This window comes from Anomaloglossus baeobatrachus, chromosome 5 (genome assembly GCF_048569485.1).
Source record: "Anomaloglossus baeobatrachus isolate aAnoBae1 chromosome 5, aAnoBae1.hap1, whole genome shotgun sequence".
Lineage (NCBI taxonomy): Eukaryota > Metazoa > Chordata > Amphibia > Anura > Aromobatidae > Anomaloglossus > Anomaloglossus baeobatrachus.
In genome coordinates, this window is record NC_134357.1 from 121102306 (window position 1) to 121115125 (window position 12820).

The 12820-nt window shown below is 40.1% G+C and overlaps 1 protein-coding gene across 1 annotated transcript in view; it reads right to left on the bottom strand.

Annotated features, from left to right (window-relative positions):
* The window catches only part of LOC142310953 (uncharacterized), a 246321-nt gene that overhangs the window by 22854 nt on the left and 210647 nt on the right, over positions 1-12820 (bottom strand). The window contains exons 33-35 of the mRNA XM_075348828.1: positions 11968-12021; positions 9891-9944; positions 6898-6924 (exon numbers count right to left, since the gene is read on the bottom strand). Of these exons, the coding sequence (XP_075204943.1) occupies positions 6898-6924; positions 9891-9944; positions 11968-12021 (135 nt within the window). The remainder of the gene's footprint in view (positions 1-6897; positions 6925-9890; positions 9945-11967; positions 12022-12820) is intronic.

Sequence of the window (12820 nt, forward strand, 5' to 3'; positions counted from 1 at the left end):
ACGTTGTCAATTTTGATGACGATTTTAAGACTTACAACACTATAACTGGGGTCTGTGTTATGAGTTTTGTGCTGTCCTCAGAAAGGGCAGCACAAACTGGTGACATACATCTTCAAAGGGAACCTAACAGCAGATCCATGCTGTCTGAACTATGTTTAAATTATTCTCAAGCTTCCCAAACCAATGGTGAAATTATTGCAGTCATTCATGTTTATCTTTTATGTTTAAATGCTACAGCATTTCAGTGGAAACATTTTTTAAAAGCCAACGGAGGAGTATGCAACTTGATGACTTCTCTGTGTCAGGTCGCCAGTGTTTCCCCTAGATTGAAGGGTTTCCCAGATATACACCCACATAGGGAGAGACCTGTCCATTGGGGACTCGCCTCAGACTATTCACCCGAGACAAAGTCCCTGGCCAATTTCCCATAATATGAAATGCCACACCATTTCAGAATGAAACAAACACACCTAATTTATGCTACCCATAGTTTGGGCAATGTGAATCTCCTGTCATGTTCCCTTTAAGAAAGATTGTATTACTATATTTCAAAAGTAAACCAGAAGTGTTTGTTATTTAGTGAGGAACTTTAAAGAGCTTGTCCACTACTTAAACATTTATGACCCGTCCTTAGGATAGGTCATCAATGTCTGATCGGCCGGAGTCTGACACACCGCACCCCTGCTGATGAGCTGTTGTCAGTGGCGGTGGCAGCAGCTAGTGGCTGGAAATGCTCACTTTCAGAAGTACTCTGTCTGCTGATCAAATCAATAGGCGTCAGATGTGCAGTACCTGGCTACTGCCACTATCAGAAGTCGTGGCAGCTCTAGATAGTAGTATTTTCCGGCTGCCTGTTGCTGCCAACGGCCCTGAACACAGCTGATCAGCGGAGGTGCTGGGTGTTGAAACAAGGCCGGTCAGACATTGATGACCTAACCTTAGGAAGGATCATCAGTGTTTACAGGTGCATCTCAATAAATTGGAATATCATCAAAAAATTAATTTCAGTAATTCAATACAAAAACGGAAACACATAAATTATATAGAGGCATTATATAGATCTATTTCAAGTGTTCATTTCTGTTAATGTTCATGGCCCAGGTAAGACGCTTCTGGCGTTGTCTATTGATCATGAGTGGCTTGACACAAGGAATGCGACAGTTGTAGCTCATGATATGTCTGTGTGTGGTAGCTCTTGAAGCACTGACTCCAGCAGCAGTCCACTCCCCCAAATTTTTGAATGGCCATTTCTTAACAATACTATCAAAGCTGTGGTTATCCCGATTACTTGTGCACCTTTTTCTACAACACTTTTTCTTTCCACTCAACTTTCCATTAATATGCTTGGATACGGCACTCTGTCAACAGCCAGCTTCTTTAGCAATGACCTTTTGTAGCTTACCCTCCTTGTGGAGTGTGTCAATCACTGCCTTCTGTCAAGTCAGCAGTTTTCCCTATGATTATGTAGCCTACTGAAGCAGACTAAGGGACCATTTTAAATGCTTAGGAAGCCGTTGCAAGTGTTTAATTGTAATTATTCTAATTTTGTTAGATAATGACCTTTGGGTTCTTATTGTCTGTAAGCCATAGTCATCAACATTAACAGAAATAAACACTTGAAATAGATCACTCTGTAATGACTCTATATAATATATGTGTATCCCTTTTTGTATTGAATTACTGAAATAAATTATCTTTTTGATGATATTCTAATTTATTGTGAAGCACATGTAAGTAGTGGACAACCTCTTTTATGCCACTGTTGGCATTAAACAAGGGTATCATCCCTCCCACTAAAATCGTTTTTATGGTAGAGACATTATCTAATTTCATCATTCTGAGTGCTGCTAAGTTCCGTTTTAAGACTTGATGTTAGTGTTTCTATTAATTTGGTAGTTAACTGTACATATATTTAGTATGAGCAAAACAGATCACTTATAGTCTGATTCATGTATTGTGGTTAGCATAATGAAATAGTGTTTAAACGCTTTTTATTAACCACACGTGAGAGTACACTGGGCAAATACAAAGCAGTGATGACATATTCAGTAAGTATTTTTAATAATGGACTCTAGAATGAGTTAACATTTCATTCACTGGAGGATTAAAGGGAATCTGTCAGCAGGTTTTTGCTATTTTATCTGAGAACTCTACGATGTAGGGACAGTGACAATGATTCAAGCGATGTATGAATTACTGAGCTACTTGCTGCAGTTTTGATAAAATAACTGCTTTATCTATTTCAGATCTACCAATCCGCTGAATACTGAGCTGTGTATAACCCCGCCTACACCACTGATTGGCCGTTTTCTGTCTTCACTGCTGCCAAATAGTAGTGGGGGCATGGGGTGCTAAGAGCAGGAAGACTTCATGGCATGAGACAACTAGTCCTCTAATGATAATCTTTTCCTAATTATATTCAAACTACGACAAGCAACCTAGTAAGCGACACAACGGTGCAATCAAGGTCTCTGTCCCTACCTCATTCTGCTCTCAGATTAAATTGCTAAAATCTGCCGAGAAATTCCTTTAAAAGTGAAGTTCTATTTTAGAGGACAAATATAAAAGAAGCAGTGATTTACATCAGCTCTGCTTTATTTTAGGATTTATTTTATATGCTGGCATAATCAGTTTTTCTTTCTCATATTGTCATAGATTTGGTTCTGTAAGAATCTACTGGTAATCTGTGTTACCATACAGAATCAATGGATCTAACATAGGGGAAACTGGTCAAATCTGTGGTCCCAGTGTACTATGGCACAAAAAGCATGGATTGGCACCTTATGTAACATGGCATGTTCAGATTTATAATACAAATTGAGTTTTTACCATTTCATTGAGTGCAGTTAAAGGAAACCTGTCACCAGATTTTTTCCTATGCAACTAAAGCTACCACCTTCTGCAGCTCCTCGACTGCATTCTATGAAGGTGAGCCTTGTATCTGGCCACGTTTTCAGACCGCAAAAACAACTTTATAAATATTACCTTTTTGTATGTAAATTTTTTAGTAGGGCCTAAAGGGCGGGCTCTCTTTCTCCTTCGTTCCCCCCTCCTGCCGCTGTACGCCATCCCCTATGTTGCTTTGAATTGATGACGACGGTCCCTTCATCCTCCACGCTGTGCCGAAGTCTCACACATGTGCCGTTATTGTAGACTACTATCGCGGGCCTGTGCACAAATTATCCCCCGAGCAAGCCCGGGATGTATTTGCTCAGGCACGAGATTATGGGCGGTGCTGTGCATGACCTCACCAGCGTCATCCTAGTACCTGCCCATAATATCGAGCCTGCGCAAATACATCACCGATGCACGAGAGGGATAGTTTCTTCTCAGGCCCGTGATAGTGGCCTATGATAACGGCGCATGCGCGAGACTTTGGCACAGCATGGAGGATGACGAGACCATCGTCATCAATTTACATCAACACAGGGGACAGCGTACAGCGGCAGGAGGGGGGAACGAAGGAGAAAGATAGCCTGCACTTTAGGCCCTACTAAAAAATTTACATACGAAAAGGTAATATTTATAAAGTTGTTTTTGCGGTTTGAAAAGGGGGCCAGATACAAGGCGCACCTTCATAGAATGCAGCCGAGGAGCTGCAGAAGGTGATATTTTTGTTGTATAGGGAAAAATCTGGTGACAGGTTCCCTTTAAGCCAAAATGCTTCTAATTTCAAGTGTGTGATGTGAATCAGACAACAAATGATGATTCTGGTGGTAATGGGACAATTTGGATGACATACTGCTTGCATATTTCATGTATTTAGCAATGTTAGGAGGCATAGTACAGAGTTTATAAATTATTATACTGATTTGTTGTGTTTATTATACTGTGGAGGAAGCTTAAATGTCTGTTTAATACAGATTAGGTAATTTAGGACATGATTAAGCAATTACAGTGAGGCATAGTAAGGTGTGGTTTGAAGAATGAATATAGGATGTGAAAAGCGGGGGAATGAAAACCAAGGAGAGAGCACTTCAAAAAGAAAGGATAATCCAGGAGAAAAGTGGAACAGGCTACAGAGGAGGTTGGAGGAAAGACCCAGGTAAATAGGCACAAGTTAAGGAAAAGGATAAAGGGGACAAAGGTGAACCTGTGGAAAGCAAAGAAAATACACACACAATAAAAGTGAAGAAAAGGAACTGTAGCAATCAGCATTTCACAAGTGCGAAGTTGGCACATTTCATTTGGTTTTTCTAATAACCCAGCTATGTGCTCATACCACAGTGTTCCCGAATGTAGCAATGGTTTCATTACACGTTCCTTATCTGACCTCACAGAATTAATGTCACCACAGAATGCCAAAGAAATACTAAACATTTTCTACTTTTTTTGTTATGTAATTTAACAGGAAACCAAATGAAAAGTGCGGAAAAAGTTTTATTCTTGTTCAATGGACAATTTAGAGCAAGACAAATTAAAGAAAAAAAAGTTGAGCATACTTAGTAAAAAAGCTGCCATGAAGATATTTATGGACTATTGGAGATTGTTGCAGGTTAAAACCTCAGAAACCTTTGACAAACTTTTGTCATAAAATAATAAAGCCACATCTGGAAGGGCCGGGTACAATGGAGCAAAAGACACGCCATGTTACAGGAGGTCCATGGCAGAGACCATTCTCCATGTCACCTCTATCATATTTCTGATTTGATTTTCTCTTAGGCTATGTGCGCACTGAACATTTTTTGCAGCGTTTTTGCACGTTTTTCGGGTGCGTTTTGTGCATTTTTGGACTCAAAACTGCATGACTTTGCTTCCCCAGAAAAGTCTATGAGTTTTCATTTTTGCTGTCCGCACACAACTTTTTTTTTTAGCTGCGCTTTTCAGCTAAAAAAACAAAAATGGACATGTCAATTCTTTCCTGCGTTTTACTGCGTTTTTCACCCATGCAATACATTGGAAAAACACAGGAAAACGCAGTGATCAAAAATGAAGCAACATGCAGCCAAAAACGCACCGAAACGCGGTAAAAACGCATGCGTTTTTTACCAGTGTATTATTGCCGCGGGTGCGTTTTTGTGCTTTTTTTTGGCCAAAAACGCTCAAAAACGCAGCGTCAAAAAAACGCTGTGTGCGCACATAGCCTTAAGGAATATTTTTTTAATGAGTTCCATACAGTAAGAAACAAAATAACATGTATTTATCAGGACTAGATCCATGCTAGTGATCAGTGGTTGTGAAATGTAACATCCTCTGTAACTTACGTCAGAAGTTTTGATCAGTGAAAATCTGGTTCTTAAAACCATCACTCATTTCTATAGTGAAGGAGAAGAAAAGTTAAAGGGAACCGGTCATGTAATTTTTTCATATTAAACCGCCCACAATGTGTTTTAAATCATGCAATATACATCGCAAACATGGTTTTCTAAAAAAAAATTCCACATATTTATCTTAAAACAGACTTTATATGCCTAGGTGAATGCAGTATGGATGCTTTGTTTCAGTCATAAGGGTGGTCCTTTTGCTTGGTTCAGTCACTAACATTCATGATCTTTTGTGAACTTAGTCACGCCCCCCACATTGTAATTGATTGCTATCACCACAGGTCCGTCACAACCCCTGCTTGTCTACTGTTGAGCGTCACCCATTATTGTCACAGCATTGCCAAGTAGACATGTAACACCCTGGAGCTGTGACAATGTGACCATAATGGGTGAGGCTCAGAACTGGAGAAGTGGTGGTGAAGGACCTGTGGTGATGTCACAACCATGTGACCATAATGGGCAGAGCTCGACATTGCCGAAGTGGTGGTTGTGAAGGACCTGTGGTGATGTCACAACCATGTGACCATAATGGGCCTAGCTTGACATCGCCGAAGTGGTGGTTGTTAAGGACATGCGGTGATGGCAATTAATTACAATGTGGGGGGCGTGACTACGTTAAAAATAACCATGACTGACAGTGACTGAACCAAGCAAAAGGCCCACCCCTATGACTGAAACAATAGTTCTGGACTGCATTCACTTAAGCATATAAAGTCTTTTTTTAAAATAAATATATGTTGTTTTTTTGTTTTGCTTTCTTTTTAGAGAACCATGTTAGTGATGCACATTGCATCATTTAAAACACATTGGGGGCGATTTAATATCACAAAATGACATGATATGTTGCCTTTAAGGTTTTTTTTCCCACTTTGAATCACTGCACGTCTCACCCCACCTCACCAAAGAAAATCAAGTAGCCTGGATCATAGCTGAAATGGCAAAGAACTTATGCCCCTTTGTTTTAGAAAATGCTGGAGGTCTCAAGATCCAGAGTAATAATGTGGAAACTGTTAATTGGACCATCTGATTACCAAGTTCCATTTGTAATAATAGTGTCCTCCTATGTGGGAGAAGGGCATTGTGTCTTACAACCTGTGTGTGATTACTACCCGGGCACCCCCTCCTGCTGCGTCCTTGGACATAGTACACAAAATATACATTTGATAAGAATTGCTTATCTCTTATTCTATTTCATTCTATAAAAACCTTGATGACAGCTTTCTTCATGTTATTTAAGGTGGAATGATAATAAAAGCACTCTGTATGCTGGCATATGAAACAAGCTGAAGGATAACTGGAATATTGATCTATTTAATAAACATGCAAAATATTAAAAATGAGGAAAGAAGCAATAAAGTGTACTACTCAAACAGTTTCACATCAAGGAATAACAAAGTGTAGAAGAGTAGTGCGCATGCTCATAAGAAGCCAACTGACTTCTAATTTGTACTGTTTTATTTATATTACAAGCCTACAAAACCTTTCTGTTTCTATTATTTAGAGTAAGTGTATGTAAGTGAAAGTATTTGTTGTGTACTGGAGTTGTCAGGCCGTGTCATACCACAATCATTCCACCTTATTTAGAAATGCATTAGTAATAGATTAAGAGCATTTCAAAGTAAAACTTTCTTACCCGGCTTCCCTTCTCACCAGGTGATCCCTGCAAAGAAAAGGATTTAGACTTTCAGTCATATACACAATGGGGGCATATTTGGGATTTACAAATGTTTGGTAATTTCCCATAAATAAAAAAAGAAAAAGAAATAAATCAACTGTATGCCCTTATACATAAAGGTTGGAAACCTGACATTAAATCTATTGGAAATCACTCATATGGCCGAAGCTTTATTTATGTTTGTCTATGCTACACATTACTGGGGTTGCCCACTGCTAGTGATGAGTGAGCACTACCATGCTCAGGTGCTCAGTACTCATAACTCGCAGTTAGATGCTTGGATGGGTGTGACTCGAGTACCTGAGTATAATGAAAGTCAACGGGGTACTTAAGCATTTTTGTATAACAGCATTAAAATTAAATCCTTTATTATAAATAATCTAAAAAGAAGAACACAGTTCCTCTAATTCATATATCATCAGCTCACAAAGCCCTCACCATGTATATGTAACATGAGTGCCCAGGTAGCTTATAGGCAAATCATGCTGCTTTTAGATAAACATGGTGGTGGCCACTAGGTCAAAACAAATTAACAAAACCAACACAATAAACAAAACAAAAAGTGATTATGCCAAGGTCAACGGACAATGGTCCAGTTTGATAGAAAAACTAAGCATAAAAAATGAATATACCTAAAGCTGGTGTCACACACAGCGACAACGACAACGACGTCGCTGCTACGTCACCATTTTCTGTGACGTTGCAGCGACGTCCTGTCGCTGTCGCTGTGTGTGACATCCAGCAACGACCTGGCCCCTGCTGTGAGGTCGCCGGTCGTTGCTGAATGTCCAGCTTCATATTTTGGTCGTCACTCTCCCGCTGTGACACACACATCGCTGTGTGTGACAGCGAGAGAGAGCGACGAAATGAAGCGAGCAGGGAGCAGGAGCCGGCGTCTGGCAGCTGCGGAAAGCTGTAACCAGCGTAAACATCGGGTAACCAAGGGAACACCTTTCCCTGGTTACCCGATATTTACCTTCGTTACCAGCCTCCGCCCTTGCTGCCAGCGCCGGCTCCTGCTCTGTGCACATGTGGCTGCAGTACACATCGGGTTAATTAACCCGATGTGTACTGTACCTAGGAGAGCAAGGAGCCAGTGCTAAGCGCGGCTCCCTGCTCTCTGCACATGTAGCACAGCGACGTTATGATCGCTGCTTCTGCTGTGTTTGACAGCTAAGCAGCGATCATAACAGCGACTTACAAGGTCGCTGTTACGTCACCGAAAATGGTGACGTAACAGCGACGTCGTTGTCGCTGTCGCTTAGTGTGAACCCAGCTTAACAGAAAATGTTGTCAATTAACACCTGATACTGACAATGGTCAGATACCATAATTATTAACATATGTTAAGGCATATAAAAAGGAATGATCTCACCAAATCCTTCCAAAAAAGGGGGGAAAGGCAGTCTCTCCTTCTGATTCCTGGGTTCAGTATGCTAGTCCAGCATTCACTCTCCCTATCCAACCAGGAGACCAAAAAATAACAAAGTTACCTGCCACCCCAAACTCCCGTCCTAACAAGGACGGTCCACATCTAAATTGCAAAGTTGGACCCCTAAGCTGACCCTGTTGGTGTCCAGACGCGTTTCGTCCACATCGACTCTTCAGGGGACATAATGCTAGATGTATACCAGGTCCTTATTGCCAGCCCTCACATGCCTCAGATGTCAAAGGACATGTGAGGGCTGGCAATAAGGACCTGGTATATATCTAGCATTATGTCCCCTGAAGAGTCGATGTGGACGAAACGCGTCTGGACACCAACAGGGCCAGCTTAGGGGTCCAACTTTGCAATTTAGATGTGGACCGTCCTTGTTAGGACGGGAGTTTGGGGTGGCAGGTAACTTTGTTATTTTTTGGTCTCCTGGTTGGATAGGGAGAGTGAATGCTGGACTAGCATACTGAACCCAGGAATCAGAAGGAGAGACTGCCTTTCCCCCCTTTTTTGGAAGGATTTGGTGAGACCATTCCTTTTTATATGCCTTAACATATGTTAATAATTATGGTATCTGACCATTGTCAGTATCAGGTGTTAATTGACAACATTTTCTGTTAGAAAAAATAAGCATAAAAAATGAATATACCTATCAAACTGTACCATTGTCCGTTGACCTTGGCATAATCACTTTTTGTTTTGTTTATTGTGTTGGTTTTGTTAATTTGTTTTGACCTAGTGGTCACCACCATGTTTATCTACATGCAGCATGATTTGCCTATAAGCTACCTGGGCACTCATGTTACATATACATGGTGAGGGCTTTGTGAGCTGATGATATATGAATTAGAGGAACTGTGTTCTTCTTTTTAGATTATTTATAATAAAGGATTTAATTTTAATGCTGTTATACACACTGTCATTGGGATTGCTGTATTACATACTTGAGCAATTTTCCCAGAAAAATACTTGAGTTCTCCATTGACTTCCATTATACTAGTGTGCTCGAGTCGCGGACATCTGAGCATCCAACTACTCGTTATGAGTACCCAGCACATGAGCATGATAGTGCTCATCATCACTAGACACTACTCTATATTGATGACCCCATCCCTGCACAGAGAATACGATCTGATCTGCAGTAGCTGCAGCCATTAAACGGTGTACAAAGTGGTGCTGTTCTGCCACATTCACCGTCTACACCTAATAGCCAGAGATAACTTCTGCTCATTGGGTATGTTGTGTTGGGTGTTGCACTCCACAATCTATTTTTATATTTTACAACCTGACCTAAGGATAGGCTATAAAAAATAAAACAGTGGACAACCCCTTACAAAAGTGGATTTTCTAAACATTTTCAAGGGGTCACCCCATTTAAATAATAAAACAGGGCACATTATTTCTGAAAAAGAGCCAAAACTAGACTGCTTAAGATCAGATTCATACATTGAGGACAAAGATGGGGACCAGAAAACATATAATCCATACATATATGTCATTCTGCTACTATACGTACAGGTGGCCCCACTGGTCCAGTTGGTCCTGTAACACCAGGATCTCCTTTATTGCCCTGTAAAATTAGTTTATAGAATATAATTTACAATCGGAAAATAAATACACAGGCTTTGTATAATCTGTCCCTCCTTTTACACAGGTTAAAACTCTTGTACAACACTTGAGTCTATCAAGTGGAGATCGGTGGTTTAGGGTAACCTGATCCATTCCCACGGCGCCACTGTCCAGCAATGGAAAAAGCCAACCCCATCCATCTTCAAAATAGGTGTCTCCATGGTAAAAGAAGATCCCCTTGAACATAGGTATTTCACATTGAAAAATTGCTCTTAGTTTTGTCACTCATTTTGGTGCTGGGTAAAGTTTCTCTATGTGTAGTGGCTTTCTTTGATGCTGGACAGCGGCACTATGGGAGCAAATTACAGAAAGAATCCACCATCAACAGCAGTCTATACATTAAAACACTCAGTGCAACAACTACAAATCAGTAGTCTGACTCATTCACTTACCCCCTCCCTGTCCCTTTAGTTAAAGAGGAAGCGAGCAGTTTTGTTGGGGGAGGGGTTTACATAAAAACCATGCGTTTAGGTGCTAACATTTGGGCAAATAAAATTGTTAGTTTCCAACAATATTCTAACAATTCAATGGTCTGTACACCGAAATGTTACAAATCAGGAACCAAGGATGTAATTTACTTCCCCACTCAGAATCAAAAAAAGTAAAATTTTAGACCAATGTAGTTAAAGTTTTCAAATTGAAGTCAGTACAGATCCCAAAAGGGTTACTATAACTCATAACAAATCTTGAAACTTCTCACAAAAATTTATCTCACTTTAAGAATTCCGTTCACCAAATTTTTACTGTAGAACTTGACACTAATGTAACAGTGGCTGCAGAGCGGAATAAAGATTTATTCTACATTTCCCCTCTCTGTTGCATGGATGTTAGCAATCAAAGTATTTGACACCTAATTTAGTTAGTTTTTGTTAAGTCCATATGGGGGTTATCAGATACTTTTCACTGGCGGCATGTACTTCTTCTCCCTTTATGATGTTGACTAATAAAAAGTAGGCAGCAATAATCATGGAAAAGAAGAACACTAGCTCAGAACAGGATACTCCTGTATGAGACACGTAATGACAGACAGCCCTGATTTCACTGCAGAGTAATTACAAGTTAAGAGCACAGCAGACGTGATTGTGATTAGCAACACCTTTTAAGGTTTCATCTCATAGCAGTCAATTCTGGGGGGACTGGCAGCACAACTGAATAAGATCAGGCTGTCTGTCATTATAAGTCTCACACAGGAGTAGCCTGTTTTAAGTTACAGTGTTAGTGTGTTCTTTCTCCTGAAAGTTGTTGCCTGCTTATGATTGGTCAGCATTATATAGGGAGAATAAGTACACGCTCCTAGTGAAATCTGTGATGACATCTACTTCGACGTAACAAAAATGAACTACTTAGATGTCAAATACTTTGATTGCTAATATTCAAAGGAGAGGTGACATTTAAAAATAAATAAATAAATTAATAAAACAACTTTTATTCTGCTTTGCAGACATTATTATATATGTGTCCAGTTCAACATGAAAAATTTGGTGCAAGATCCTCTTTTCACATTGTATGAACTATGTAAAGGTACCCTTTGCTAGATCTCTGGTACTTCTATTATCGCATGCTGGAGTTATTAAAAAGGTGGTTCACTACTCAGCATAGTGGCCACACATTGATGTAAACATCATAATGAAGGCTTTTTTCAAATATCTTGTTTAGTCAACCATGGCTCTGAGCAGCACTATTGCAGTGCGCTCATCCCCATCACGTGACCCCTGCACTACGTGACATCTGACATCACCAAGGCCGACCCCACTCTCCCTGAGTGATTGGGCTGTGTGCAGAGTTTCACCGCTCATCACAGCCCAGCATCGCTCCTGTTTGCGGCGCTCTGCAGCAAAGGATAGAGCGCGCGAGATGCTGGGCTGTGATGAGCGGTGAAACACTGCCCACGGCCCCGTCATTCAGGAAGACTATCCAAAGTCCTCTATTTTGTAGCTATTAACCTAAAAATATGCTTATTTTACCCTCTCTCCTTTTGGTCCTGCTGGTCCTGGAACACCAATTGGTCCGGGGGTTCCCTATTACACAAAGAGAAATGACTTGTTATCATGTTGACATTATTTAAGTCTTAGCGGTTGGGAAACAAGCGAGTAGAAGCAAAGTCCATTGGGCAGGCAGTCAAGTTATCATTGGCTAGTTACAATTTTCAGCACTGAGTATAAAAGACTTTTTACCATCTGAGAGAAAAACTAGATAAGTGATACTGCACCTGAATATTTAACCTAAATATCCAAAGACCATTAGCGTCAAACACCAAAAAAATGTCATCCTAACTCAAAGCTGAAAATGGTAACTTGATAGACATATTGGTTTAGTCACATATTTAAGCACTGTCACTGATACATAATGAAATATATTATTAAAAAAGGAAAGAGGCTTGCATCATTTCAAGAAGGTAGCTTAGCATGCAATTTGGAAATCACCATGCTGCAGAAATGGATGCATTTTATAGATCAAAAGGTCAGGCCTCATAGTTTGGTTTTTACGTCCTACAATGATTCCCCTCATACTAAAAACACATGCGATAGTAACCAATTCATGGTCAGCTCTTCAGTATGTCATTTGTATTGTCCTATTGTACTTAATTTCAACACACCACCCTCCTCATATCCTCAACGCCGGAACTTTAGGTAATAAAGCAACAGTTTCACCACATTAGAAATGTTAATCATGACATTTTAGACAGCTTGGCTGAATCATGTAAAGACAATCATTGACTTGTTTGTCATGAGCTCAGCACCAAGTCATTTTTGTAAAATCAAAAATTATGGACTAAGAACCCTAGAAAAAACTAATTCTATTGGTGTCAATAATGGG